Below are 27,439 nucleotides of genomic sequence, written 5' to 3'. Positions count from 1 at the left end.
TCCACACCTTTCTGCGGCCCAGAATTCCACAGATTCACCACTCTCTGGTTGAACAAATTCCTCCTCATACCTGTTTCAAATGATTGTCCCTTCAGCCTGAGGTTGTGCCCTCTGGTCCTAGTTTTTCCTACTAGTGGAAACATCAACACTGCACTCAGTGCGGGAACACGTAGATAACAAGGACACCTATGTCAGACTCCTATTTATTGACCACAGCTCAGCCTTCAACACTATTATTCCCACGAACTACATCCCCAAACTCCATGGCCTGGGCCTCGGCATCTCGCGCTGTGATTGGATCCTGCACTTCCTAACTCACAGACCATAATCAGTAAGGATAGGCAACAACACTTCCTCCACGGTCATCCTCAACACCGGTGCCCCACAAGGCTGTGTTGTCAGCCCCTTACTATACTCCTTATGATACCTATGACTGTGTGGCCAAATTCCCCTCCAATTTGATTTTCAAGTTTGCCGACGACAGCACCGTAGTGGTTTGGATCTCAAACAATGATGAGACAGAGTACAGGAATGAGATAGAGAATCTCCTGAAATGGTGCGGCAACAATAATCTCTCCCTCCATGTCAACAAAACGAAGGAGATTGTCATCAACTTCAGGAAGCGTAAAGGAGAACATGCCCCTGCCTCCATCAACAGGGATGAAATCGAAAAGGTCGAGCTTCAAGTTTTTAGGTGTCCAGATCACCAAAAACCTGTCCTGATCCCCCCATGCCGACACTATTGTTCAGAAAGTCCACCAATGCCTCTACTTTCTCAGAAGACTAAGGAAATTTGGAATGTCAGCTATGACTCTCACCAACTTTTACAGATGCACCATAGCAAGCATTCTTTCTGGTTGTATCACAGCTTGGTATGGCTCCTGCTCTGCCCAAGACCGCAAGAAACTACAAAAAGTAGTGAATGTAGCCCAATACATCACGCAAACCAGCCTCCCATCCATTGACTCTGTCTGCACTTCCCACTGCCTCGGCAAAGCAGCCAGCATAATTAAGGACCCCATGCACTCCGGACATTCTCTCTTCCACCTTCTTCCTTCAGGAAAAAGTGTCAAACGTCTGTACCAACCGACTCAAGAACAGCTTCTTCCCTGCTGCTGTCAGACTTTTGAATGGACTTACCTTGCATTAAGTTGAACTTTCTCTGCACCCTAGCTATGACTGTAACAGGACATTCTGCACTCTCTTGTTTTCCTTCTCCATGAATGGTATGTTTTGTCTGTATAGCGTGCAAAAAACAATACTTTTCACTGTACGTTAATAGATGTGAGAATAATAAATCAAATCAAATCAAAATCAAAACATCCTCTTCATGTCCACTCTATCCAGGCCTCGCAGTATCCTGCAGGTTTCCCCCTCTTCCTTCTCAACTCCAACGAGTACAGAGCCAGAGTCCTCAACCGTTCCTCATACGACAAGCTCTTCATTCTGGGGATCATTCCTGTGAACCTCCTCTGGACCTTTTCCAAGGCAAGCACATCCTTCCTTAGATACAGGGCCCAAAACTGCTCACAATAGTCCAAATGGGGTTTGAGCAGAGCCTTATGCAGCCTCAGAAATACATCCCTGCTGTTGCATTTTAGCCCTCTCGACATGAATGCTGAGCATTGCATTTGCCTTCCTAACTGCCGACTGAATCTGCATGTTAACCTTGAGAACAAGCACTCCCAAGCCCCTTTGTGTTTCTGATTTCCTAAGCATTCCCCATTTCGAAAATAGTCTGTGCCTCCATTTCTCCTTCCAAAGTTCATAACCTCACACTTTTCCACATTGTACTCCATCTACCACTTCTTTGCCTACTCTCCTTACCTGTTCAGGTTCTTCTGCAGCCCCCCTGCTTCCTCAATACTACCTGTCCCTCTACATATCTTTGTATCATCTGCAAACTTAGCAACAGTGCCTTCAGTTCCTTCTTCCAAAACATTCATGTATATTGTGAAAAGTTGTCGTCCCAGCACCGACCCCTGAAGCACACCGCTCGTCACCGGCTGCCATCCTGAAAAGGACCCCTTCAAGCCCACACTCTGCCTCCTGCCAATCAGCCAATCCTCTATCCATGCCAGGATCTTAAGCTTAACACCATGTGCTCTTAACAGATTGAACAGTCTCCTATGCGGCACATTGCCAAAGGCCTTCTGGGATCGAAATAAATCACGTCCACTGGTTCTCCTTTATCTAACTTCCTTGTCATCTCCTCAAAGAATTGTAAGAGATTTGTCAGACATGACTGCCCCTTGACCAAGCCATGCTGACTCAGTCCTATTTTATCATGCACTTCCAAGTATTCTGCAATCTCATCTTTCATAATTGACTCTATAATCTTGCCAATGACCGAAGTCAGGCTCACTGGCCTCTAATTTCACATTTCCTGCCGCCCTCCCTTCTTAAACAGCGGTGTTACATTCGCTACTTTCCAGTCCTCTGTGATTCCTGAAAGATCACTGCCAATGCCTCCACAATTTCCTCAGTTATCTTTTTTAGAATCCTGGCGTGCAGTCCATCCAGTCCAGGTGATTTATCCAACTTTAGACCTTTCAGTTTCCCCAGAACCTTCTCCTTAGTGATGGCCACTGCAGTCACCTGTTCCCCCTGATTCTCCTGGAGCTCTGGCATCCCCCTGGTGTCTTCCACCGTGAGGACTGATGCAAAGTAACGATTCAGTTCATCTGCCATTTCTTTGTTTCCTATTGTTACTTCTCCAGCCTCATTTTGTCGTGATCCAATGTCTATTTTTGCCTCTCTCTTATCAATTATACATTGAAAAAAACTCTTCCTATCTTCTTTTATATTAGTGGCTACCTTGCAATCATATTTCATCTTTCCACCCCTTATTGCTTCTATAGTTGTCCTCTGCTCGCATTTTTAAAAATCCCAATCCTCCAGCTTCCCACTAATCCTCGCCACTTTGTATTCTTTTTCTTTTGCTTTTATCTTGTCCTTGACTTCCCTCGTCAGCCGTGGATGCCTCGGCCTCCCCTTGGCATGTTTCCTCCTCCTTGGGATAGACTCGGTAGAGGGGACATTGAACAATGAAGGTCGGTGAATTGCCAAAGTGCGTTCGCGATCAACGCTGAAATTGAAATTACAATGAACATTTTGCTGTCTTTCTCTCTCTCCCTTCCTTTGTCTCCCATTCTCTCATTTACAGCATTAGATTAAGTCATAAGCATCCAGGCTCTCGACGTTGACAGTGGAGAGGTTGTCAGGAGGGAATGAATAAAGGAGAAGAAGATATAAGAGCCGAGAGGCAGCTTGAATGCTTGTTGGATGTGCTGGGAAGTATGTGCGCGGTATGAGATGTGAGGAAGTGGTGAAGATGTTCGCGCTCTCTTGTGGCCGTGGCTGACAAGATTGTGCAAGTTGAAGATTTTAAAAGTGCAGTTCCTGCCGTGAGCAGCAGGGAGCGGTAAATGTGAGGTGGATATTGAGGAGGAGAAGAATGGGGAGAGTGAGGAAAGTGGGAATTGCAGAATGGTGCTTGTGAGCGTGCAGGGCAGGTGGAGAGTTGGTTGGTCAAAGGTGTGTGTACATGTTTTGGTTTACTTGCGTAGATTGATGTGGTGATGGCATTGGATGTGAGAGTGGATGAAAGGGGCAGCAGAGGGAGTGAGTGTGGAGGCAGGCAGAGAGGTATCGGGTTCGTCTGTATTGCTGGGAATGGCAAAATATTTTGTTTGCTGCGACTGAAGGTGTGGAGAAAAAGATGCGTCTCGCTGTATTGGTCAAGCGGCACTGCTGCTTCTATTCACAGGTGCTATCCCACTACTGAAGAGCACAGGGGATTTGACCTGCTCCGTTCCCGACCTGGGCCGGTTCACCCCTCCTTAGCACACCTGGTGCTCCCAGAGTCCTCTTGGAGCACCATGCGGATACTGATCTTAGTGTGGACACCCGATCGGCACAGAGAACAACAGCCCCGAACTCTCTACCTTAAACAATCCAGCAGCCTCAGCCTCCCAGCAGCGGGGTTACAGGTGCGCGCCACAACACCCGGTAAACGCAATCCTTGATTCAGCCGCCTTCAGTTCAAACAGCAGCAAGAGCTCGAATGTAGACATCACTGCAAATATAATCGGCTGCTTCACTGACTCAACTGGTAATAATTTGAGGACGCTTCAACTTTGAATGCACAAGTGAGTCGAATTGACAACGTAAATTTATTTGTGCGAATTATTCTTTGTATCATGGAACCTGTGTGAATATGTTGACTCAGTCCAGTCCTCAGCCCAGGTATCAGTGCCGTTGAAAATAAGGAGCCGTTTTCTCTGTTGGAATGGCACGCAGCAGCTCGGCTGTCTGCCCCTGAAATTCGCGCGTTTACTGCGCGCATCACAGCAGAGTGGAACAGAGACCTTTCCTTTTCCAGATCTCTGAATTTGACGCACTTTTTGCCAAGTGAAATCTATTGAGCGCAATGCTTGGTTACTGCGCGTTCCCTCCGGGGCAGTCACCACCCCGGGGCTTATCTTTGAGAATAGACTCGGGAGAGGGGACATCGAACAATGGGGTGTCTGTGAATTGCCAACGTGGCTTCGCGATCAACGCTGAAACTGGAAATTACAATGAACATTTTGCTGTCTCTCTCTCTCCCACTCTCTCATTTACAGCATTAGATTGAGTCAAAAGCGTCTAGACTTTCGATGTTGACAGTGGAGAAATTGTCAGAAGGGAATGAATTAACGAGAAGGAGTTATGAGAGCCGAGAGACAGGTTGAATGTTTGGTGGTTGTGCTGGGAAGTGTGTGCGCGATATGAGTAGTGTGGAGGAGGTGAATAGGTTCGCGCTCTCTTGTGGCCGTGGCTGACATGATTGTGCAAGTTGAAGATTTTAAAAGTGCAGTTCCTGCCGTGAGCAGCAGGGAGCAGTAAAAGTGAGGTGGATATTGAGGAGGCAAAGAATGGGGAGAGTGAGGAAAGTGGGAATTGCAGGATGGTGCGTGTGAGCGTGCAGGACAGGTGGAGAGTTGGTTGGTCAAAAGTGTGTGTTTTTTTTGGTTTACTTGCGTAGTTTGCTGTGGTGATAGCATTGGATGTGAGAGTGAATGAAAGGGGCAGCAGAGGGAGTGAGTGTGGAGGCAGGAGAGAGGCATCGGGTTTGTCTGCATTGATGGGAATGGCAAAATATTTTGTTTGCTGCGATTGAAGGTGTGGAGAAAAGGATGCGTCTCGCTGTATTGGTCAGGCTGCACTGCTGCTTCAATTCACAGGTGCCATCCCACTACTGAAGAGCACAGGGGATTTGACCTGCTCCGTTCCCGACCTGGGCCGGTTCACCCCTCCTTAGCGCACCTGGTGCTCCCAGAGTCCTCTCGGAACACCATGCGGATACTGGTCTTAGTGTGGACACCCGATCGGCACAGAGAGCAGCAGCCCAGAACTCCCGACCTCAAGCAATCCAGCAGCCTCAGCCTCCCAGCAGCGGGGTTACAGGTGCGCGCCACAGCACCCGGCAAACGCAATCCTTGATTCAGCCGCCTTCAGTTCAAACAGCAGCAAGAGCTCGAATGCAGACATCACTGCAAATATAATCGCTGCTTCACTGACTCAACTGACCAGAATTTGAGGAAGCTTCAACTTTGTGTGCTCAAGTTAGTCTAATTGACATCTTAAAATTCATTTGTGCGAATTTTTGGTTGTATTCATGGAACCTGTGTGAATATGTTCACTCAGTCCAGTCCTCAGCCCAGGTATCAGTGCCGTTGAAAATAAGGAGCCGTTTTCTTTGTTGGAATGGCACGCAGCAGCTCGGCTGTTTGCCCCTGAAATACACGCGTTTACTGCGCGCATCACAGCAGAGTGGAACAGAGACCTTTCCTTTTCCAGATCTCTGAATTTGACGCAGTGTTTTGCCAAGTGGTCGCTATGATACCAGAAGACCATGAGACATAGGAGCAGAATTTTGCCACTCGGCCCATCGAGTCTGCTCCGCCATTTAATCATGGCTGATATTTTTCTCATCCTCATTCTCCTGCCTTTTCCCCAAACCCCTGATCCCCTCATTAATCAAGAACCTATCTATCCCTGCCTTAATGACACTCAATGATCTGGCCTCCACACCTTTCTGCGGCCAAAAGTTCCACAGATTCACCACACTCTGGCTGAAGAAATTCCTCCTCATACCTGTTTGAAATGATTGTCCCTTTAGCCTGAGGTTGTGCCCTCTGGTCCTAGTTTTTCCTACTCGTGGAAACATCAACACTGCACTCAGCGCTGGAACACGTAGATAACAAGGACACCTCTGTCAGACTCCTATTTATTGACTACAGCTCAGTCTTCAACACTATTATTCCCACGAAACACATCCCTAAACTCCGTGGCCTGGGCCTCGGCACTTCGCTCTGTGATTGGATCCTGCACTTCCTAACTCACAGACCATAATCAGTAAGGATAGGCAACAACACTTCCTCCACGGTCATCCTCAACACCGGTGCCCCACAAGGCTGTGTTGTCAGCCCCTTACTATACTCCTTATGATACCAATGACTGTACGGCCAAATTCCCCTCCAATTTGATTTTCAAGTTTGCTGACGACACCACTGTAGTGGGTTGGATCTCAAACAATGATGAGACAGAGTACAGGAATGAGATAGAGAATCTGGTGAAATGGTGCGGCAACAATAATCTCCCCCTCCATGACAACAAAACGAAGGAGATTGTCATCAACTTCAGGAAGTGTAAAGGAGAACATGCCCCTGCCTACATCATGATGTGGAGATGCCGGCGTTGGACTGGGGTGAACACAGTAAGAAGCCTCACAACACCAGGTTAAAGTCCAACAGGTTTATTTGGTATTTGCTTATGGTATTTGCTACCAAATAAACCTGTTGGAATTTAACCTGGCTTTGTGAGACTTTTTGCTGCCGACATCAACAGGAATGAAATAGAAAAGGTCGTGAGCTTCAAGTTTTTAGGTGTCCAGACCACCAACAACCTGTCCTGGTCCCCCCCATGCCGACACTATTGTTCAGAAAGAGCACCAATGCCTCTACTTTCTCAGAAGACTAAGGAAATTTGGATGTCAGCTATGCCTCTCACCAACTTTTACAGGTGCACCATAGCAAGCATTCTTTCTGGTTGTATCACAGCTTGGTATGGCTCCTGCTCTGCCCAAGACCGCAAGAAACTACAAAAAATCGTGAATGTAACCCAATCCATCACGCAAACCAGCCTCCCATCATTGACTCTGTCTGCACTTCCCACTGCCTCGGCAAAGCAGCCAGCATAACTAAGGACCCCATGTACCCCGGACATTCTCTCTTCCACCTTCTTCCTTCAGGAAAAAGTGTCAAACATTGAACGTCCTGTTCCAACCGACTCAAGAACAGCTTCTTCCCTGCTGCTGTCAGACTTTTGAATGGACTTACCTTGCATTAAGTTGAACTTTCTCTGCACCCTAGCTATGACTGTAACACTACATTCTGCACTCTCTTGTTTTCCTTCTCCATGAATGGTGTGTTTTGTCTGTATAGCGTGCAAAAAACAATACTTTTCACTGTACGTTAATAGATGTGAGAATAATAAATCAAATCAAATCAAAATCAAAACATCCTCTTCATGTCCACTCTATCCAGGCCTCGCAGTATCCTGCAGGTTTCCCCCTCTTCCTTCTAAACTCCAACGAGTACAGAGCCAGAGTCCTCACCCGTTCCTCATACGACAAGCTCTTCATTCTGGGGATCGTTCTTGTGAACCTCCTCTGGACCCTTTCCAAGGCCAGCACATCCTTCCTTAGATACGGGGCCCAAAACTGCTCACAATACTCCAAATGGGGTATTATGCAGCCTCAGAAATACATCCCTGCTATTGTATTCTAGCCCTCTCGACATGAATGCTAGCATTGCATTTGCCTTCCTGACTGCCGACTAAATCTGCATGTTAACCTTGAGAACAAGCACTCCCAAGCCCCTTTGTGTTTCTGATTTCCTAAGCATTTCCCCAGTTAGAACATAGTCTGTGCCTCCATTCCTCCTTCCAAAGTGCATAACCTCACACTTTTCCACATTATACACCATCTGCCACTTCTTTGCCCACTCTTCTAACCTGTTCAGGTCCTTCTGAAGCCCCCTGCTTCCTCAATACTACCTGTCCCTCTGCATATCTTTGTATCATCTGCAAACTTAGCAACAGTGCCTTCAGTTCCTTCTTCCAAAACGTTAATGTATATTGTGAAAAGTTGTGGTCCCAGCACCGACCCCTGAAGCACACCGCTAGTCAACGGCTGCCATCCTGAAAAGGACCCCTTTATCCCCACACTCTGCCTCCTGCCAATCAGCCAATCCTCTATCCATGCCAGGATCTTAAGCTTAGAACTATGTGCTCCTAACAGATTGAACAGTCTCCTATGCGGCACATTGCCAAAGGCCTTCTGGGAATCGAAATAAATCACGTCCACTGGTTCTCCTTCATCGAACTTCCTTGTCATCTCCTCACAGAATGCTAAGAGATTTGTCAGACATGGCCACCCCTTGACCAAGCCATGCTGACTCAGTCCTATTTTATCATGCACTTCCAAGTATTCTGCAATCTCATCTTTCATAATTGACTCTATAATCTTGCCAATGACTGAAGTCAGGCTCACTGGCCTCTAATTTCACATTTCCTGCCACCCTCCCTTCTTAAACAGCGGTGTTACATTCGCTACTTTCCAGTCCTCTGTGATTCCTGAAAGATCACTGCCAATGCCTCCACAATTTCCTCAGTTATCTCTCTTAGAATCCTGGCGTGTAGTCCATCCAGTCCAGGTGATTTATCCACCTTCAGACCTTTCAGTTTCCCCAGAACCTTCTCCTTAGTGATGGCCACTGCAGCCACCTGTTCCCCTTGATTCTCCTGGAGCTCTGGCATCCCCCTGGTGTCTTCCACCGTGAGGACTGATGCAAAGTAACGATTCAGTCCATCTGCCATTTCTTTGTTTCCTATTGTTACTTCTCCAGCCTCATTGTATCGTGATCCAATGTCTATTTTTGCCTCTCTCTTATCAATTATATATTGAAAAAAACTCTTCCTGTCTTCTTTTATATTACTGCTTACCTTGCAATCATATTTCATCTTTCCACCCCTTATTGCTTCTATAGTTGTCCTCTGCTCGCATTTTTAAAAATCCCAATCCTCCAGCTTCCCACTAATCCTCGCCACTTTGTATTCTTTTTCTTTTGCTTTTATCTTGTCCTTGACTTCCCTCGTCAGCCGTGGATGCCTCGGCCTCCCCTTGACATGTTTCCTCCTCCTTAGGATAGACTCAGTAGAGGGGACATTGAACAATGAAGGTCGGTGAATTGCCAAAGTGGGTTCGCGATCAACGCTGAAATTGAAATTACAATGAACATTTTGCTGTCTTTCTCTCTCTCCCTTTCTTTCTCTCCCACTCTCTCATTTACAGCATTAGATTAAGTCATGAGCGTCGAGGCTTTCGACGTTGACAGTGGAGGAATTGTCAGGAGGGAATGAATAAAGGAGAAGGAGATATGAGAGCCGAGAGGCAGCTTGAATGCTTGGTGGATGTGCTGGGAAGTATGTGCGCGATATGAGATGTGAGGAAGAGGTGAAGAGTTTCGCGCTCTCTTGTGGCCGTGGCTGACATGATTTTGCAAGTTGAACATTTTAAAAGTGTAGTTTCTGCCGTGAGCAGCAGGGAGCGGTAAATGTGAGGTGGATATTGAGGAGGCAGAGAATGGGCAGTGAGTGAGGCAAGTGGGGATTGCAGAATGGTACTTGTGAGCGTGCAGAGCTGGTGGAGAGTTGGTTGGTCAAAAGTGTGTGTACATGTTTTGGTTTACTTGCGTAGATTGATGTGGTGATAGCATTGGATGTGAGAGTGAATGAAAGGGGCAGCAGAGGGAGTGAGTGTGGAGGCAGCCAGAGAGGCATCGGGTTTGTCTGGGAATGGCAAAGAAGTTTGTTGGCTGTGATTGAAGGTGTGGAGAAAAGGATGCGTCTCGCTGTATTGGACAGGCTGCACTGCTGTTTCTATTCACAGGTGCTATCCCACAACTGAAAAGCACCGGGGATTTGACCTGCTCCGTTCCCGACCTGGGCCGGTTCACCCCTCCTTAGCACACCTGGTGCTCCCAGAGTCCTCTTGGAAAACAAATGCGGATACTGATATTAGTGTGGACACCCGATCGGCACAGAGAACAACAGCCCAGAACTCCCGACCTCAAGCAATCCAGCAGCCTCAGTCTCCCAGCAGCGGAATTAAAGGGGTGCGCTACAGCACTCGACCAGCACCATCCTTGATTCCGCTGCCTTCAGTTCAAACAGCAGGAGGGCTCCACTGCAGACATCACTGCAAATATCCTAGGCTGCTTCACTGACTCAACTGGTAATCATTTGAGGACGCTTCAACTTTGAATGCTCAAGTTAGTCGAATTGACAACATAAATTCATTTGTGCGAATTATTCTTTGTATCATGGAACCTGTCTGAATATGTTGACTCAGTCCAGTCCTCAGCCCAGGTATCAGTGCCGTTGAAAATAAGGAGCCGTTTTCTCTGTTGGAATGGCACGCAGCAGCTCGGCTGTCTGCCCCTGAAATACGCACGGTTACTGCGCGCATCACAGCAGAGTGGAACAGAGACCTTTCCTTTTCCAGATCTCTGAATGTGACGCACCTTTTTGCCAAGTGAAATCTATTAAGTGCAATGCTTGGTTACTGCGCGTTCCCTCCGGGGCAGTCACCACCCCGGGTCTTATCTTTGAGAATACACTCGGGAGAGGGGACATCGAACAATGGGGTGTCTGTGAATTGCCAAAGTGGCTTGGCGATCAACGCTGAAACTGGAAGTTACAATGAACATTTTCCTGTCTCTCTCTCTTTCTTTTTCTCCCACTCTCTTATTTACAGCATTAGATTGAGTCAAAAGAGTCTCGACTTTCGATGTTGACAGTGGAGAAATTGTCAGAAGGGAATGAATAAACGAGAAGGAGTTATGAGAGCCGAGAGACAGGTTGAATGTTTGGTGGTTGTGCTGGGAAGTTTGTGCGCGATATGAGTAGTGTGGAGGAGGTGAATAGGTTCGCGCTCTCTTGTGGCCGTGGCTGACATGATTGTGCAAGTTGAAGATTTTAAAAGTGCAGTTCCTGCCGTGAGCAGCAGGGGGCGGTAGAAGTGAGGTGGATATTGAGGAGGCAAAGAATGGGGAGAGTGAGGAAAGTGGGAATTGCAGGATGGTGCGGGTGAGCGTGCAGGGCAGGTGGAGAGTTGGTTGGTCAAAAGTGTGTGTACTTGGTTTTGCTGTCCTTGCGTAGTTTGCTGTGGTGATGGCATTGGATGTGAGAGTGAATGAAAGGGGCAGCAGAGGGAGTGAGTGTGGAGGCAGGCAGAGAGGCATCCGGTTTCTCTGCATTGATGGGAACGGCAAAACAGTTTGTTTGCTGCGATTGAAGGTGTGGAGAAAAGGAAGCGTCTCGCTGTATTGGTCAGGCGGCACTGCTGCTTCTATTCACAGGTGCTATCCCACTACTGAAGAGCACAGGGGATTTGACCTGCTCCGTTTCCGACCTGGGCCGGTTCACCCCTCCTTAGCACACCTGGTGCTCCCAGAGTCCTCTTGGAACACCATGCGGATACTGATCTTAGTGTGGACACCCGATCCGCACGGAGAACAACAGCCCAGAACTCCCGACCTCAAGCAATCCAGCAGCCTCAGCCTCCCAGCAGCGGGATTACAGGTGCGCGCCACAGCACCCGGCAAACGCAATCCTTAATTCAGCCGCCTTCAGTTCAAACAGCAGCAAGAGCTCGAATGCAGACATCACTGCAAATATAATAGGCTGCTTCACTGACTCAACTGACCATAATTTGAGGAAGCTTCAACTTTGCGGGTTCAAGTTAGTCTAATTGACATCTTAAAATTCATTTGTGCAAATTTTTGTTTGTATTCATGGAACCTGTGTGAATATGTTGACTCAGTCCAGTCCTCAGCCCAGGGATCAGTGCCGTTGAAAATAAGGAGCCGTTTTCTCTGTTGGAATGGCACGCAGCAGCTCGGCTGTCTGCCCCTGAAATACGCGCGTTTACTGCGCGCATCACAGCAGAGTGGAACAGAGACCTTTCCTTTTCCAGATCTCTGAATGTGACGCAGTGTTTTGCCAAGTGGAAGCTATGATACCAGAAGACCATGAGACATAGAACATAGATAAACTACAGCACAAACAAGCCCTTCGGCCCACAAGTTGCGCCGGTCATGTCCCGACCTACCTACGCATATATATAGGCTTACCTATAACCCTCTTTCCTATTAAGTTCCATGTACTCATCCAGGAGTCTCTTAAAAGACCCTATCGAATTTGCCTCCTCCACCACCACTGACGGCAGCCGATTCCACTCACCCACCACCCTCCGAGTGAAAAACTTACCCCTGACAGCTCCTCTGTACCTACTACCCAGCACCTTAAACCTGTGTCCTCTCGTAGCAGCCATTTCAGCCCTGGGAAAAAGCCTCTGAAAATCCACCCGATCTGTACCTCTCAACATCTTGTACAGCTCTATCACGTCACCTCTCATCCTTCGTCTCTCCAAGGAGAAAAGATCGAGCTCCCTCAACCTATCCTGATAAGGCATGCCACCCAATCCAGGCAACATCCTTGTAAATCTTCTCTGCACTCTTTCAATAATTTTTACATCCTTCCTGTAATGAGGCGACCAGAACGGAGCACAATACTCTACGTGGCGTCTGACGAGGGTCTTATAAAGCTGCATCATTATCTCCCGACTCCTAAACTCAATCCCTCGATTGATGAAGGCCAGCACACCATACGCCTTCTTAACCACCTCCTCTACCTGTGAGGCCGATTTAAGAGTCCTATGCACCTGGACCCCAAGGTCCTTCTGATCCTCTGCACTGCTTACCCTTGATATTATACTCCTTCATCCCATTTGACCTGCCAAAATGTACCACTACACATTTATCCGGGTTATCTGTGTTGTTTAAGTTTTTATGTAAACTTTTATCGTGCCTGTATAATATTTCACTCCTTTGTTTAGGTTCCTTCACAATTGAATTTCATAATGGACACATCACTGTGAAGAGGTCAGTCAGAATTATCAGCAAGGATTAATCAGCACTTTCTCATTGGAGATGTTAATCAGTGGAATCTCTCACACACAGATTTGCAGAAAAGATTAATTAATTTAGGACTGAAGTAAAGTTCGTAATTTTATTGTTAAGAACATAAGAACATAAGAAATAGGAGCAGGAGTAGGCCATCTAGCCCCTCGAGCCTGCCCCGCCATTCAATAAGATCATGGCTGATCTGACGTGGATCAGTACCACTTACCCGCCTGATCCCCATAACCCTTAATTCCCTTACCGCTCAGGAATCCATCCATCCGCGCTTTAAACATATTCAGCGAGGTAGCCTCCACCACCTCAGTGGGCAGAGAATTCCAGAGATTCACCACCCTCTGGGAGAAGAAGTTCCTCCTCAACTCTGTCTTAAACCGACCCCCCTTTATTTTGAGGCTGTGTCCTCTAGTTTTAACTTCCTTACTAAGTGGAAAGAATCTCTCCGCCTCCACCCTATCCAGCCCCCGCATTATCTTATAAGTCTCCATAAGATCCCCCCTCATCCTTCTAAACTCCAACGAGTACAAACCCAATCTCCTCAGCCTCTCCTCATAATCCAAACCCCTCATCTCCGGTATCAACCTGGTGAACCTTCTCTGCACTCCCTCCAATGCCAATATATCCTTCCTCATATAAGGGGACCAATACTGCACACAGTATTCCAGCTGCGGCCTCACCAATGCCCTGTACAGGTGCATCAAGACATCCCTGATTTTATATTCTATCCCCCTCGCGATATAGGCCAACATCCCATTTGCCTTCTTGATCACCTGTTGTACCTGCAGACTGGGCTTTTGTGTCTCATGCACAAGGACCCCCAGGTCCCTTTGCACGGTAGCATGTTTTAATTTGTTTCCATTGAGATAGTAATCCCATTTGTTATTATTTCCTCCAAAGTGTATAACCTCGCATTTCTCAACGTTATACTCCATTTGCCATATCCTCGCCCACTCACTCAGCCTGTCCAAATCTCTCTGCAGATCTTCTCCGTCCTCCACACGATTCACTTTTCCACTTATCTTTGTGTCGTCTGCAAACTTCGTTACCCTACACTCCGTCCCCTCCTCCAGATCATCTATATAAATGGTAAACAGTTGCGGCCCGAGTACCGATCCCTGCGGCACGCCACTAGTTACCTTCCTCCAACCGGAAAAACACCCATTTATTCCGACTCTTTGCTTCCTGTCGGATAGCCAGTCCCCAATCCACTTTAACACACTACCCCCAACTCCGTGTGCCCTAATCTTCTTCAGCAGCCTTTTATGGGGCACCTTATCAAACGCCTTTTGGAAATCCAAAAACACCGCATCCACCGGTTCTCCTCCATCAACCGCCCTTGTCACATCTTCATAAAAATCCAACATGTTCGTCAAGCACGACTTTCCCCTCATGAATCCATGCTGCGTCTGATTGATCGAACCATTTCTATCCAGATGCCCTGCTATCTCCTCTTTAATAATGGATTCCAGCATTTTCCCTACTACAGACGTTAAGCTGACCGGCCTATAGTTACCCGCCTTTTGTCTCCTTCCTTTTTTAAACAGCGGCGTAACATTAGCCGTTTTCCAATCAACCGGCACTACCCCAGAATGCAACGAGTTTTGATAAATAATCACTAACGCATCCACTATTACCTCTGACATTTCTTTCAATACCCTGGGATGCATTCCATCCGGACCCGGGGACTTGTCCACCTTCAGTCCCATTAGTCTACCCAGCACTGCCTCTCTGGTAACATTAATCGTATTAAGTATTTCTCCTGCTGCCAACCCTCTATCGTTAATATTTGGCAAACTATTTGTGTCCTCCACCGTGAAGACCGACACAAAAAACGTATTTAAAGACTCAGCCATATCCTCATTTCCCACTATTAACTCCCCCCTCTCGTCCTCCAAGGGTCCAACATTCACTCTAGCCACTCTATTCCTTTTTATATATTTATAAAAACTTTTACTATCATTTTTTATATTAATTGCTAGCCTAGCTTCATAGTCTATCCTTCCTTTCTTTATCGCTTTCTTAGTCTCTCTTTGTTGTTTCTTAAATTTTTCCCAATCACTTGTTTCTCCACTATTTTTGGCCACTCTGTACGCAGCTGTTTTTATTTTAATACTCTCCTTTATTTCCTTCGTTATCATATTAACTTTATGAACAGGTTCTTGCTGAGGATTCTTGAATTAAGGAGAAAGATCACAGAAGGTGCTTTTAAAAAGGAACATTGCAGCTCTGAAAATCAGTGACATCTCCAGAATATTAAACTCCAACCACGGTGGCACAGTGGTTAGCACTGCTACCTCTTATTACCAGCGACCCGGGTTCGATTCCGGGCTTGGGTCATTGTGTGGAGTTTGCATGTTCTCCCCGTGCTTTGTAGATTTCTTCCAGGTGCCCCTGTTCCCTCCCACAGTCTGAAAGATGTGCTAGTTAGGTGCATTAACCCGAACAGGCACCGGAGTTTGGTGATTAGGGGCATTTCTCAGTAAGTTCATTGCAGTGTTAATGAAGCCTTGCTTGTGACTAATAATTTTTTTTAAAAAAAACTTTAAAGTTATAGGGATGATAACATCAGCAGAAACAAACCAGATATTGTCAGACTATCAATCCAGGCTGTGATTAAAAGCAGAATCCAATCCTTGCAGTCTATTATGAATTTGCTGGTGTCTCAGCTTGTGAATGCTTTTCCACACAAGGAGCAGGGTGAAAGGCCTCTCCCCAGAGGAGTGCGTCGGTGAGTCAGAAGGTTGGATGACTGCTTGAAACTCTTTCCACAGGTACTGCAGCTGAATGGATTCTCCTGAGTGTGAGTGCGGTGGTGGGACTGGAGGGTGAATAACCAAGCGAATCCCTTCCCACACACCGAGCAGGTGAATGGTCTCTCCCCGGTGTGAAGTTAGTTGCTGATGTCTCACCAGATCAAATGACTGGGAGAATTTCTTCCCACACATGGAGCAGCTGAATGGTCTCTCCCCGGTGTGAGTGCGTTGGTGAGCAGTCAGGGTGGATGACTGTCCAAAACTCTTTCCACAGGAGGTGCAGCTGAATGGTTTCTCCTCAATGTGAATTTGCTTGTGTGTCCAAAGGCCAGATGACCGAGTGAATCTCTCACTGCACACAGAGCAGGTGAATGGCTTCTTCCCAGTGTGAATCCGCTGGTGTGTAGCGAGGCTGGATGTGCTGTTGAACCTCTTCCCACAGTGAGTGCAACTGAAGGGCCTCTCCTCAGTGTGAATTCTCTGGTGTAACATCAGGTAGGTTGTCTTGGTAAATCCCTTCCCACACACACAACAGAGGAATGGTTTCTCTCCAGTGTGAATGTGTCGATGGATTTCCAGCTGGAATGAAGATTTGAATCCTTTACCACAGGCCCCACATTTCCAAAGTTTCTCCATGGTGCCAGTGTCCTTGTGTCTCTCTAGGTTAGAGGATCAGTTGAAGTCTCGTCCACACCTAGAACAGGAGGTGCAGCTGAATGGCCTCTCCCCAGTGTGAACTCGCTGATGACTCACTAGACTGGATGACTGAGTGAATCCCTGTCCACAGACTGAACAGGTGAAAGGCTTCTCCCCAGTGTGAAGTCGAGGCTGTGTGAAGACCTGAACCTCTTTCCACAGGACGTGCAGCTGAACGGCTTCTCCTCAGAATGAATTCGCTGGTGTGTCACCAGGTTGGAGGACTTTGTGAATCCCTTCCCACACATGGAGCAGGTGAATGGCCTCTCCCCAGTGTGAACTCACTGATGTTGACCGAGATCGGATGAAGACCTGAAACTTTTTCCACTGTGAGTTCAGCTGAACAACTACTCCTCAGTGTGAATGCGCTGGTGTAACATGAGGCCGGTTGGCTGAGTAAATCCCTTTCCACACACGGAACAGGTGAATGGCCGCTCGCCAGTGTGAATGCGTCGGTGATTGTCCAACAGGGATGGGTAATTGAATCCTTTCCCACAACCCTCACATTTCCAAGGTTTCTCCATGGTGCCGGTGTCCTTGTGTCTCTCCAGGTTGGATGATTAGTTGAAGCCTTGTCCACACACAGAAAACGTGTATGGTTTCTCCTCGCTGTGAATGCTGCAATGTTTTATTAGGCTGTGCAACTGATTGAAGCTCTTTCTGCAGTCCGTTCACTGGAACACTCTCGGGGGTGTGTGTGTGTGTCGGTGCTTTTCCAGTCACACTGAAGTTTAAAATCTTTCCCTCAGACAGAACAAACGAACAATTCTCCTTTAATCCTCAAAGGTGATGATATTCAGATCCTGGTGAACCAGCTGACTGTCAGATGAAATTTGGCATGAATTTTGGTTTCCCATCTGGAATCCTCTTAATATTCTGTAAAAGGAGTTTCCAAAGTCATCACTGACAGTCCATTTTGAACAGACAATTCCAGTTTCTCCAGAACATTTTTTCCTCTCTCGTTCCCCCAAATCTGTAAATCCCGTCCCACACACTCTCCCTCCTCCCCGGGCTGAAATCCAAAGTAAGAGTTTTAACAACACCAGGAAATTTCCACTCCATCTGACGAAGGAGCAGCGCTCCGAAAGCTAATGGCATTTGCTACCAAATAAACCTGTTGGACTTTAACCTGGTGTTGTTAAAACACTTACTGTGTTTACCCCAGTCCAACGCCAGCATCTCCACATCCTGAAATCCAAACCCATCTCCCCATTTCTTTCCTCCACTCCGTTTTCTCCCTCCCTCTCCTCTGTCTGGGTTCAGTTCTCCAGCTCCTGTCTGCAGACTGACAATAAAACCAATGGGTCTGATTGGGGGTGTTGGGGCCTCCAGCGGGTGTTTGTGAATCCTCCCCGCCCACCTCACAATGTCCCGGGGTGATTGACAGCAGGCCCGGGCCAATAAAACAGGAGGACAGAGCGGGAGCGGTTGGTCCTCCAACCAATCGGAGGGGGAGTGGGGCCGGGGTGGCGGCGGGAGGCCCGAGGCTCTCATTGCGCATGCTCCGGGCCGCACAGGATCCCGTGAGAGGGAATCTGGGCCTGTTCCGGGGAAAAGCCCGAGCTGATTTCCCCGGTTCACAATCCGCTCCTGAGCTTTGTATTCGGGGCTTGGGGCCTGACAGCCACCCACCGGCTCCATCCCCCCCCATTCCCCATCCGCCGGCTCCATCCCCCCCCATTCCCCACCCGCCGGCTCCATCCCTCCCTCATTCCCCACCCGCCGGCTCCATCCCTCCCTCATTCCCCACCCGCCGGCTCCATCCCCCCCCATTCCCCACCCGCCGGCTCCATCCCCCCCTATCATTCCCCACCCGCCGGCTCCATCCCCCCCCATTCCCCACCCGCCGGCACCATCCCCCCCCATTCCCCACCCGCCGGCACCATCCCCCCCCATTCCCCACCCGCCGGCTCCATCCCCCCCTCATTCCCCACCCGCCGGCTCCATCCCCCCCCCATTCCCCACCCGCCGGCTCCATCCCCCCCTCATTCCCCTCCCTCCGGCTCCATCCCTCCCTCATTCCCCTCCCTCCGGCTCCATCCCCCCCCATTCCCCACCCGCCGGCTCCATCCCCCCCTCATTCCCCTCCCTCCGGCTCCATCCCCCCCTCATTCCCCTCCCTCCGGCTCCATCCCTCCCTCATTCCCCACCCGCCGGCTCCATCCCCCCCATTCCCCACCCGCCGGCTCCATCCCACCTGCCGGCTCCATCCCCCCCCCATTCCCCACCCGCCGGCTCCATCCCCCCCTATCATTCCCCACCCGCCGGCTCCATCCCCCCCATTCCCCACCCGCCGGCACCATCCCCCCCCATTCCCCACCCACCGGCTCCATCCCCCCCATTCCCCACCTGCCGGCTCCATCCCCCCCCTCATTCCCCTCCCTCCGGCTCCATCCCCCCCTCATTCCCCACCCGCCAGCTCCATCCCTCCCTCATTCCCCACCCGCCGGCTCCATCCCTCCCTCATTCCCCTCCCTCCCGCTCCATCCCCCCCCCCCCCGCCGGCTCCATCCCCCCCTCATTCCCCTCCCCCCGGCTCCATCCCTCCCTCATTCCCCTCCCTCCGGCTCCATCCCCCCCTCATTCCCCACCCACTGGCTGCATCGCTCCCTCATTCCCCACCCGCCGGCTCCATCCCCCCCATTCCCCACCCGCCGGCTCCATCCCACCTGCCGGCTCCATCCCACCTGCCGGCTCCATCCCCCCCTCATTCCCCACCCAGCGGCTCCATGCCCCCCTCATTCCCCACCCGCCGGCTCCATCCCCCCCTCATTCCCCTCCCTCCGGCTCCATCCCCTCCCTCATTCCCCACCCGCCAGCTCCATCCCTCCCCCATTCCCCACCCGCCGGCTCCATCCCCCCCTCATTCCCCACCCGCCGGCTCCATCCCCCCCATTCCCCACCCGCCGGCTCCATCCCCCCCATTCCCCACCCGCCGGCTCCATCCCCCCCTCATTCCCCACCCGCCGGCTCCATGCCCCCCTCATTCCCCTCCCCCCGGCTCCATCCCTCCCTCATTCCCCTCCCTCTGGCTCCATCCCCCCCTCATTCCCCACCCACCGGCTGCATCCCTCCCTCATTCCCCACCCGCCGGCTCCATCCCCCCCATTCCCCACCCGCCGGCTCCATCCCACCTGCCGGCTCCATCCCCCCCCCATTCCCCACCCACTGGCTCCATGCTCCCCCCATTCCCCACCCGCCGGCTCCACCCCCCCATTCCCCACCCGCCGGCTCCATCCCTCCCTCATTCCCCACCCGCCGGCTCCATCCCTCCCTCATTCCCCCACCGCCGGCTCCATCCCCCCCTCTTCCCCCACCGCCGGCTCCATCCCACCCTCATTCCCCACCCGCCGGATCCATCCAAAGAACAAAGAACAATACAGCACAGGAACAGGCCCTTTGGCCCTTCAAGCCCATGCCGCTCCCTAGTCCAAACTAGACCATTCTTTTGTATCCCTCCATTCCCACCCACCGGCTCCGTCCCTCCCTCATTCCCCACCCGCCGGCTCCATCTCCCCCCTCATTCCCCACCCGCCGGTTTCTGATGCGATGAGAATTTCCAGCGCCTCAATCCTGAGCTCCCAGCGGCACTGCGCATGCTCCACACCACAATGCCGGGGCAGTGATTGACGGTAGCTCTGGACCAATAGGATGAGGGGGCGGGGCTGGAGGACCAAGCGGGAGCGGCTGGTCCTCTGAACAGTGGTTAGCACTGCTGCCTCACGGCGCCAGGGACCCGGGTTCAATTCCGGCCTCGAGTGTGGAGTTTGCATGTTCTCCCCGTGTTTGCGTGGGTTTCCTCTGGTTTCCTCCCACAGCTCAAACATGTACGGATTTTGTGGATTGGCCATGATGAATATGTGGGGTTGTGGAGATAGGGCAGAGGAAACGGCCTAGGTGAATGCTGTTTCGGCGAGTTGGTGCAGACCAGCTGGGCTGAAGGTCCTCTTTCTGCACTGCTGGGATTCTATGGTTCAATCGGAGTGAATGAGAGAAATATCTGAGCCCAGATTTGCGGAGACTCTGCATCATTTTGAAAGCTGCTTTCTTTCAAACTCCTCCAGAAAAATGGACCTTTTTGTTTGTGGCTTTAAGCAGATGATGGGAAAGGAAGGGATCTGGGGAGTAGCAGACACTTTATGTTGTTTTGGGAGAGTGGGACCTGTGTAGATGTCATGTTTCACACAACACACAGTCAGCTTGTGGTTTCATCCTGAAGACAAATCTCCTAATTGTATAATTGAAATCAGTCAATGGAATTTTCAGGAAATTGTCTGCTTGGAGAGGAAGATTTATGTTACAGTAAATGAAAAGCAGAACAGACTGACACCTAAACACAGAGATCCACAAACACTCTCTCCCTCTGTCTCACATAGAAGCATCCTTTCCTCACATACAGATACAGGCACATGCGCGCAGCTATATTCCTCAATACTCACACACGCTCACGTATACACCAACTCCCACACATAAACACACAAGGGATACTTCATGTCCTTTTGGGCAGACAACACCTGCCAACCTGACTAATTTTGGAGTTAAAGTGTTCATGTAAGGGCCAAAAATTGCAAGGGATTCAAGGAAAAAATGATGCTCCAAAGATGATGTTGTTTTGACCATTCAATTCCACCTCTTTTTTTGAACCTTAAATCTATACTGAACCACGCTTGGTACAGAGACAACAGCAAAACATTAACATTGAGTGATCATTGCCACCTATGTAGTGCATAGACTGAGGTGATCAATCATATATTTGCTGTCAGGCATGGAAATGTTTGTCTGAAAAATGTAATGCCAGTGTGGTGGAAATCTGAGAAGTGATACATATCTCGATATATTTGGATATATGTTTGGATTTTGATCTCTGGAAATTGGGGAGTATTTGTGCAGAATTGTCCCTCATGAAATTAAATGAGTGTGGTAGAGTCCATGATGAGATGGACATGCATAAGAGCAGAAGAAATGGACTTGAAGTCAAATGATCATTTCTCACAACTACAAGATTTATTGCAGTGATTAGTCAAGGCTCTTCCAATTGCACCTTCCAATCTTGTGAACTCTGAACCTAAAAGATCATGGACAGTAGGTATGTGTGAACTCCACCGCCTTCACGTTCCCCTTCAAATTGCACACCATCCTGACTTGGAATTATATTGCTATTATATTGCATTGCATCATTGTCACTGCATTGAAATCATGGATCACCTCCCAAAGAGAAGTGCGGCATGTACTGACACCATATGGACTGCAGCTGATCAAGAAGTTGGCTCACCACCATTTTGGAGTGTGGCTTTTGCCAGCCACACCCACATATCATGAAGTAAAAATCCATGTGTGCTAATCTTAACACCTTGTGAAGTAAACCTCAAAATTTCAAAATACCCCACTCATTGAGGGAAATATGCAAAGCTAATGTGTAAAAAGTAGCTGCATCTTGCTTGTTTCTGTACAGGATTTAGATATTACTATTTCCACAGCCTTCAGTAAAATCAATGGCATAAAATCAATTTCCGAAATAATTGAGATTCTAAGGGCAGCACAGTGGTTAGCACTACTGCCTCACAGCGCCAGTGACCCAGGTTTGATTCCTGGCTTGGGGCACTGTCTTTGCAGAATATGCCTGTTCTGCCAGTGTCTGTGTGTGTTTTCCTTCTTGGTGCTCTGGTTTCCTGCCACAGTCCAAAGACGTGCTGGTTGGGTGCATTGGCCATGCTAAATTCTCCCTCAGCGTACCTGAACAGATGCTGGAGTGTGGCGATGAGGGGATTTTCACAGGAACTTCATTGCAGTGGTAATGTAAGCCCAGTTGTGACACTAATAAATAAAATAAATTGTGTTATGAGCCCCATTTGGAGATAGTATGCAATATATAATTTAATTCTGGGATAATTGCAGTCACTAACTGAGGCTATATTGGATCTGGTGCTGGGAAATGAGCCAGACCAGGTGCTAGACTTGGAAGTTGGTGTGCATTTTGGTGATAGTGACCACAATTCGGTTACGTTCACCTTAGTGATGGAAAGGGATAGGCATGAACCTCGGGCCAGTGGTTTTAGCTGGGGGAAGGGTAATTATGAGGCTATTAGGAGAGAATTAGGAAACATAGGTTGGACTAGGAGATTACAGGGACTGGGAACGTCCGACATGTGGAGTTTTTTCAAGGAGCAGCTACTGCGAGTCTGTGATAGGTATGTCCCTGTCAGGCAAGGAGGAATTGGTAGGGCTAGGGAACCGTGGTGCACCAAAAAAGTTTCTTTGTTGGTTAAAAAGAAAAAGGAGGCTTATGTTCGGATGAGACGTGAGCACTCGGGTAGTGCACTAGAAAGCTTTAGATTGGCTAAGAGGGAGTTGAAGAGCGAGCTTAGAAGGGCTAAAAGGGGACATGAGAAGACTTTGGCGGATAGGGTTAAAGAGAATCCTAAGGCGTTCTATAGGTATGTCAAGAACAGAAGGTTGGTTAGGGCAAGTTTAGGGCCAGTTATAGATGGCAGAGGGAAGTTATGTGTGGAACCGGAGGAGATTGGTGAAGCATTGAACCAATATTTCTCTTCGGTGTTCACGCAAGGGGACATGAATATAGCTGAGGAGGACACTGGGTTGCAAGGGAGTAGTATAGACAGTATTACAGTTGATAAGGAGGATGTGCAGGATATTCTGGAGGGTCTGAAAATAGATAAATCCCCTGGTCCGGATGGGATTTATCCAAGGATTCTCTGGGAGGCAAGAGAAGTGATTGCAGAGCCTCTGGCTCTGATCTTCAGGTCGTCGTTGGCCTCTGGTATAGTACCAGAAGATTGGAGGTTAGCGAATGTTGTCCCATTGTTTAAGAAGGGGAACAGAGACTTCCCCGGGAATTATAGACCGGTGAGTCTCACTTCTGTTGTCGGCAAGATGTTGGAAAAAATTATAAGGGATAGGATTTATAGTTATTTGGAGAGTAATGAATTGATAGGTGATAGTCAGCATGGTTTTGTGGCAGGTAGGTCGTGCCTTACTAACCTTATTGAGTTTTTTGAGAAAGTGACCAAGGAGGTGGATGGGGGCAAGGCAGTGGACGTGGTATATATGGATTTTAGTAAGGCGTTTGATAAGGTTCACCATGGTAGGCTTCTGCAGAAAATGCAGATGTATGGGATTGGGGGTGATCTAGGAAATTGGATCAGGAATTGGCTAGCGGATAGGAAACAGAGGGTGGTGGTTGATAGTAAATATTCATCATGGAGTGCGGTTACAAGTGGTGTACCTCAGGGATCTGTTTTGGGGCCACTGCTGTTTGTAATATTTATTAATGATCTGGATGAGGGTATAGTTGGGTGGATTAGCAAATTTGCTGATGACACCAAAGTCGGTGGTGTGGTAGACAGTGAGGAAGGGTGTCGTAGTTTGCAGGAAGACTTAGACAGGTTGCAAAGTTGGGCCGAGAGGTGGCGGATGGAGTTTAATGCGGAGAAGTGTGAGGTAATTCACTTTGGTAGGAATAACAGATGTGTTGAGTATAGGGCTAACGGGAGGACTTTGAATAGTGTGGAGGAGCAGAGGGATCTAGGTGTATGTGTGCATAGATCCCTGAAAGTTGGGAATCAAGTAGATAAGGTTGTTAAGAAGGCATATGGTGTCTTGGCGTTTATTGGTAGGGGGATTGAATTTAGGAGTCGTAGCGTTATGTTGCAACTGTACACAACTCTGGTGCGGCCGCACTTGGAGTACTGTGTGCAGTTCTGGTCCCCACATTACAGGAAGGATGTGGAGGCTTTGGAGAGGGTGCAGAGGAGGTTTACCAGGATGTTGCCTGGTAAGGAGGGGAGATCCTATGAGGAGAGGCTGAGGGATTTGGGATTGTTTTCGCTGGAAAGGCGGCGGCTAAGAGGGGATCTTATTGAAACATATAAGATGATTAGAGGTTTAGATAGGGTGGATAGTGATAGCCTTTTTCCTCTGATGGAGAAATCCAGCACGAGGGGGCATGGCTTTAAATTGAGGGGGGGTAGTTATAGAACCGATGTCAGGGGTAGGTTCTTTACCCAGAGGGTGGTGAGGGATTGGAATGCCCTGCCAGCATCAGTAGTAAATGCGCCTAGTTTGGGGGCGTTTAAGAGATCCGTAGATAGGTTCATGGACGAAAAGAAATTGGTTTAGGTTGGAGGGTCACAGTTTTTTTTTTTTTTTTTTTAACTGGTCGGTGCAACATCGTGGGCCGAAGGGCCTGTTCTGCGCTGTAATGTTCTATGTTCTATGTTCTATGTTCTAACTTTCCTCTTGTAATTTTGGCAGATCATAGATGCTAAATCCTGTCACACTAATGGCCTAGTTATTGAAGGAAATTCTGAGACAGGCTACAAGGAGACAGAGCATAATGTTGTTGTGACACTGTGATCCAATATTCCCCTCGCATTGACCATAGCTGCTCCAATGTGTTAGAACATTGCACTTTATCTAACAGTCACCGTTCACATTGTACATCTTCATAATTAATTGCAGTATTCCTGATATTCATGTGCTACTGAGATACCAGTGAGTTCACATATGACTGTAGGAGAGGGTTTCTGTTCTTATTTCTACCTTCAGGTGACTTTCGATTTCTGAACAATTCCAATTTCCTTCTCTGAATTGAGATAATGGTCTGTACAATCAGGTCTCTATATGATATGTATCCTAGTTTTATTATTGGCCCTTCAGCCCCAGCTTGCACGCGATAACAACAAAGAAATCACGACAAACCATTTGTTCTATTCAATGGCAGGGCGTTCACCCAGCGTCCCAAGCGACGAGGAATGCCTCCGATCCAGGCAATCACGACCGCGCAGGCGCGGCGATGGGGCGATGCGCAGCAATGCGCATGCGCGGCGCTCCCTGTCAGCAGGAGGAGAGAAGGTTGTGATTTTCACAGAATCCCAACAGCGCAGAAAGAGGCCATTCGGCCCATCGAGTCTGCACCGACCACAATCCCACCCAGGCCCCATCCCCTTAACCCTATGCATTTACCCTAGCTAGTCCCCCTGACACGAAGGGGCAATTTAACATGGTCAATCCACCTAACCTGTGGGAGGAAACAGGAGCACCCGGAGGAAACCCATACAGATGTCTAGGAGGAAAATGTACAAACTCCACACTGACAGTGACCCACGCCGGGAATCGAATCTATGTCCCTGCTGCTGTGAGGCAGCAGTGCCACCGTGCCACTCCCTCATTTAAAGGTCAGTGTTTTGTGCAGACCCAGACTGAGTGGCAGGTTCCTTTCCCTGAAGGACATTAATGTACCGGTTGCGTTTTTACAAAAATCCAGCAGCTTTCATGGTCACTTTTTCCTTCATGCTGTCCCCATAAATTACCAGATTTATTCAGCTCAATTTCACAACCTGCCTTTGTGTTTTTGTGGGTTATCTCTCACTCCCTTGTTTCTGTTTTAAATCAATTTCACAGGTTTTAGGAGGACTTGCAGTCAGGAAATTCAAACCATACATCACATCCGGACCTGGCAGTCGCACAACTTATCACAACGTGAATATCATCGGATTTTGAACATGGAAGGAAAAAGCACCATTCACAGTGGAGAGAAACCGTACGTGTGTTCTGTGTGTGGACGAGGCTTCAACCAATCATCTGACCTGTTGAGACACAAGCGCAGTCACACCAGGAAGAAACCGTGGAAATGTGAGGATTGTGGGAAGGGATTCAGATCCCCATCTCACCTTGAAAAGCATTGCCGCTGTCACACTGGGGAGAAGCCATTCACCTGCTCTGACTGTGGGAAGGGATTCACTCAGTTAACCAACTTGCTGACACACCAGCGAGTTCACAGTGGGGAGAGGCCATTGGCCTCCTCTGAGTGTGCAATGAAACGCCAACGAGTTCACACCGGGGAGAAGCCATTCATCTGCTCCGAGTGTGGGAAGAGATTCTCAAGGTCCTCTAACCTGCTGATGCACCAGCGAGTTCACACTGAAGAGAAACCTTTTAAATGCTCAGACTGTGGGAAGTGCTATAAAAGTTCTGGGGAACTTTTGTCCCATCAACGTGTTCACACTGATGCGAGACCGTTCAGGTGCTCTCACTGCGGGAGTGGGTTCAAGACATCCTCTGCCCAAACTAAACACCAACGCACTCACACTGATGAGAGACCTTTCAGATGCTCTCAGTGTGGCACTGCATTCAGGCAAATGAGTAACCTGTCTGAACACCAGCGCACTCACACTGCGGAGAGGCCATTCACTTGCTCTCAGTGTGGGAAGGGATTTGCTCATTCATCTACCCTGCAGAGACACCAGCGAGTTCACACTCACGAGAAACCTTACATCTGCTCCAAATGTGGAAGAGGATTCACTCAGTTATCGACCCTGCTGAAACACCAGCAAGTTCACACTACTGAGAGACCATTTAAATGTCCAGACTGGGAAGAGCTATAAAAGTTCTGGGGAACTGATGCGCCATCAACGTGTTCACACTGATGAGAGACCATTCAGGTGCTCTCACTGTAAGACTGGGTTCAAGACATCATCTGCCCTCACTTCACACCAGCACACTCACACTGAGGAGAGACCGTTTAAATGCCCAGACTGTGGGAAATGCTATAAAAGTTCAGGGGAACTGGTACGTCATCAACGTGTTCACACTGGGGAGAGACCGTTCAGGTGCTCTGACTGTGGGACTAGGTTCAGAGAATTATCTCATCTCACTGTGCACCGGCGCACTCACACTGGGGAGAGGCCATTCACCTGCTCTGTGTGTGGGAAGGGATTTGCTTCTTCATCCAACCTGCTGACACACCAGCGAGTTCATAAATGACGACAGTGATTGGATTTTGCCATTATTTACATCCAGAAATGAAGCATGTCGATTGGGCTGTGTTTCGGCTGATGTTCATAAACTCCATCTCAGCTGAGTTAATATTCCAGATAAATGTTAAAT

General features: G+C 48.8%; 1 protein-coding gene across 1 annotated transcript in view; it reads left to right on the top strand.

Annotated features, from left to right (window-relative positions):
- LOC144483796 (uncharacterized) overlaps window positions 1–27,439 on the top strand; it is a 65,663-nt gene that overhangs the window by 15,103 nt on the left and 23,121 nt on the right. Inside the window, 4 exon segments of the mRNA XM_078202335.1 lie at window positions 3,210–3,297; window positions 25,955–26,297; window positions 26,439–26,886; window positions 27,050–27,136. Of these exon segments, the coding sequence (XP_078058461.1) occupies window positions 3,210–3,297; window positions 25,955–26,297; window positions 26,439–26,886; window positions 27,050–27,136 (966 nt within the window).

Source organism: Mustelus asterias, unplaced genomic scaffold (assembly GCF_964213995.1).
Source record: "Mustelus asterias unplaced genomic scaffold, sMusAst1.hap1.1 HAP1_SCAFFOLD_79, whole genome shotgun sequence".
Taxonomy (NCBI): Eukaryota; Metazoa; Chordata; class Chondrichthyes; order Carcharhiniformes; family Triakidae; genus Mustelus; species Mustelus asterias.
The sequence above is the reverse complement of the archived record's forward strand: the minus strand, read 5'-3'. Positions and strand labels throughout refer to the sequence as shown.